The sequence below is a fragment of the Halyomorpha halys genome, unplaced genomic scaffold, assembly GCF_000696795.3.
Source record: "Halyomorpha halys isolate HHAL.00 unplaced genomic scaffold, Hhal_1.1 Scaffold75.1, whole genome shotgun sequence".
Lineage (NCBI taxonomy): Eukaryota > Metazoa > Arthropoda > Insecta > Hemiptera > Pentatomidae > Halyomorpha > Halyomorpha halys.
The window spans coordinates 2,827-5,517 of NW_027112173.1; the positions used below are offsets into that span (position 1 = coordinate 2,827).

The following is a 2,691-nucleotide window of genomic DNA, read 5'->3' on the forward strand; positions in this document are numbered from 1 at the left end:
GCCCACCCTTAGTGAGAAGGGGGTGCGTTAAAATAAAAGAGATAATAAAAAAAGTAAAAATAAAGAATAAACCGGTCCTTAGGCTCTGCATCACTCCCCCCCCCCCCTAGAAATAACGAAAACCAGGGAACAATGACTTTAATATGCCTACAATATATTTTAATATATATTTAATATGCCTACCACTGTATAAATAATTACTTGGACTGTGACAACTGGCTTTACATCTTTACAGCAAACATACGGGAGTACCTATCCATCTGTGGAATGAACATAATATTAAGTGAATAAAAAAACATAAGTAAATAAACAAGTTGAAAACAGTATATATATTTAAAAAAACACGCAGAGCTATATGAACAAATGTTTAATAAAAAAAATAAATGCACACAAAACGGAAAGAAAAAAAAAGAATATCTTATCAAACAAATAAAAGTTATAGATTGACTTTATCTTAACTTAAATGCCTTAACTTTACCTAGCTAACTAAATTTTACATTATTATATAAAGGAAGAACATAAAATTTTAAAAAAAGTTTAGTTCAAACACCACATAGTCCTGCTGAAATACAGGGTTGTCAGCTATCACATTTTTGGCCAGTCTCACCTTCCCAAGAAGTATGAATACGGCCTCTGACTAGCCCTTGCTATCCAGGACAATCTGAAAATGTTCAAGCCTACAGTACACCCACCTCTTCTGTCCGAACTACTGCCACTCACCCTATCCCACTCCACAGTTCCCCCACTATGTATCTCCCCTATCTATCTACACAGATATTGCCAGTGTTTAATACAAAAATATTACAACCGTAACAACATAGATGAGGATTGTGCTATGACTGATTTAGGATATTTGGGTTTAGAGGGGTGCCACTGGAAAGATCTATGTAGAGAAAGATTGGTGGTATAGGCATCGAACAACCACAGAATTGTTTGTTATTAAAAGCCCAGATGATATCCTTAAGGTGTTTATATTATGTAATTATATTGTAAGGTGGGTACCTTACAATAACAGATAATTAGCCACAGATGTTTGTTCGCAATTAACAACCTAGATGAAATCATTGAATCCCACCTTGCGATAATAGATAGTCAGCCACAGAAGTGTGTTTTTTATTGAGAGCCCAACCTAAGGCAGTCCATTTATTTACAGAATCTCTGTCATTGACAGCAGCACCTTTGTCAAGAAGTAGTTTCACCACATCCAAACTACCAACTTTAGCTGCAGCTATTAATGGTGTCCAACGATCAACTATAGGTGCTGGTGTAGAAGGTTGACCAAATACATAACCACCTGTAAACCTGGCAGGACCAAACTGAGATTGACTACTAATCGTAGAAGTGCCAAAAACAGTACTACTATGGTTAGGAGCACCGGATGTATAATTATTATCAGTATTTTTAATTGTTGTAAGGATGTTAGTCATAGCACCAACATCTGCCCCACGATTCAATAACACAGATACCACGGGGGCATGTCCTTTCTCTGCTGCATAATGCAAGGCAGTGCAGTTTCCTTGAGTTTTCATATCCACCACTACACCAGCACCAAGAAGGAATGAAACAATTTCAGAGTAACCACAGAGAGCTGCATGATGTATCATCCCTTTATCACCACAATCCTTCAGAGTTAGGTCAGCACCGTGCTCTACTAACAACTCGAGAATATTTGGCTTGTTGCTCACAGCTGCAATGAAAGCAGGAGTCATCCCTTTTACATCCTTTTCTTCTAATCTAGCTCCAGCCTCCAACAAAGTTGTCACAATATCAACATGGCCCCCTTTCGCAGCGTAGTGAAGTGGGGTAAAGTTCTGGGAATCTTTGACATTGAGATTGGCACCACTATACAATAAAAAAGTAACAATCTCTGGTTTCAAATTTTTTATAGCAAGCATCAAAGGAGTGCGACCTTCATTATCCTTTGCATCAATAACGGAATCCATTCCAAGGAGAATTTTTACAATAGAAATATCAGATGCAACATGTAAAGGCGTAACACCATTTACATTTTTTATTTCAGGTGACAATCTTCGATCTTTGAGTATTTTAAGCATTTCAGCATTACCTGAATTAGCAATAAAATGGAGTATTGAGTCACCATCTTTAGACTGGAATGGTGGTAAAGTTTCACTTTTCATAAATACTTTAAACATTGCAACATTTTGTGACTCGACAGCAATCTCAACAAGACTCCTGCTTGCTTGAGGAAGTAAACGATCATCAGCTTTCCATTCCAGCAATATCTCTACTCCACGGACATTACCCGCTCTGACAGCTTGAAATAAAGGTGTTTCGCCAAAGTGGTTCTTTATATTTACTTGCAATCCTCCCTCCAGTAAGGCTAACAGTACTCCATTATGACCTCCAACAGCAGCTATATGGAGATAGGTGTCTCCCCTTAGTAACTGCTTGTTAATTTTAGCTCCAGCCATTAAGAGAGCTTTGACAGATTGTACATTATTGTTTCTCACAGCTACTTCTAGAGGAGTGGCAATACTAGAATTCACGATTTCCATTTCTGCTTTAAGGTACCCAAGGACAGAGATGGCAGCACAGTTGCCAGTCCTAGCGGCATAATGGAGAAGGCTGTCACCAAATTGAGTTAGGCCATTTATATCACCACCCATAGCGACTAGTTTTATAATATCACCAGCATTGTCGTTAGAGACAGCATTTTCCATTTCAATAGCC

At 38.1% G+C, this 2,691-nt stretch overlaps 1 protein-coding gene across 1 annotated transcript in view; it reads right to left on the reverse strand.

Moving 5' to 3' along the window:
• Nucleotides 1-314: 314 nt before the first annotated feature.
• Nucleotides 315-2,691, reverse strand: part of LOC106692892 (putative ankyrin repeat protein RF_0381) — a gene marked incomplete in the record, with an annotated part of 7,991 nt that continues 5,614 nt past the window's right edge. Inside the window, 1 exon segment of the mRNA XM_067050177.1 lies at nucleotides 315-2,691. Coding sequence (XP_066906278.1) covers nucleotides 1,062-2,691 — 1,630 coding nt within the window.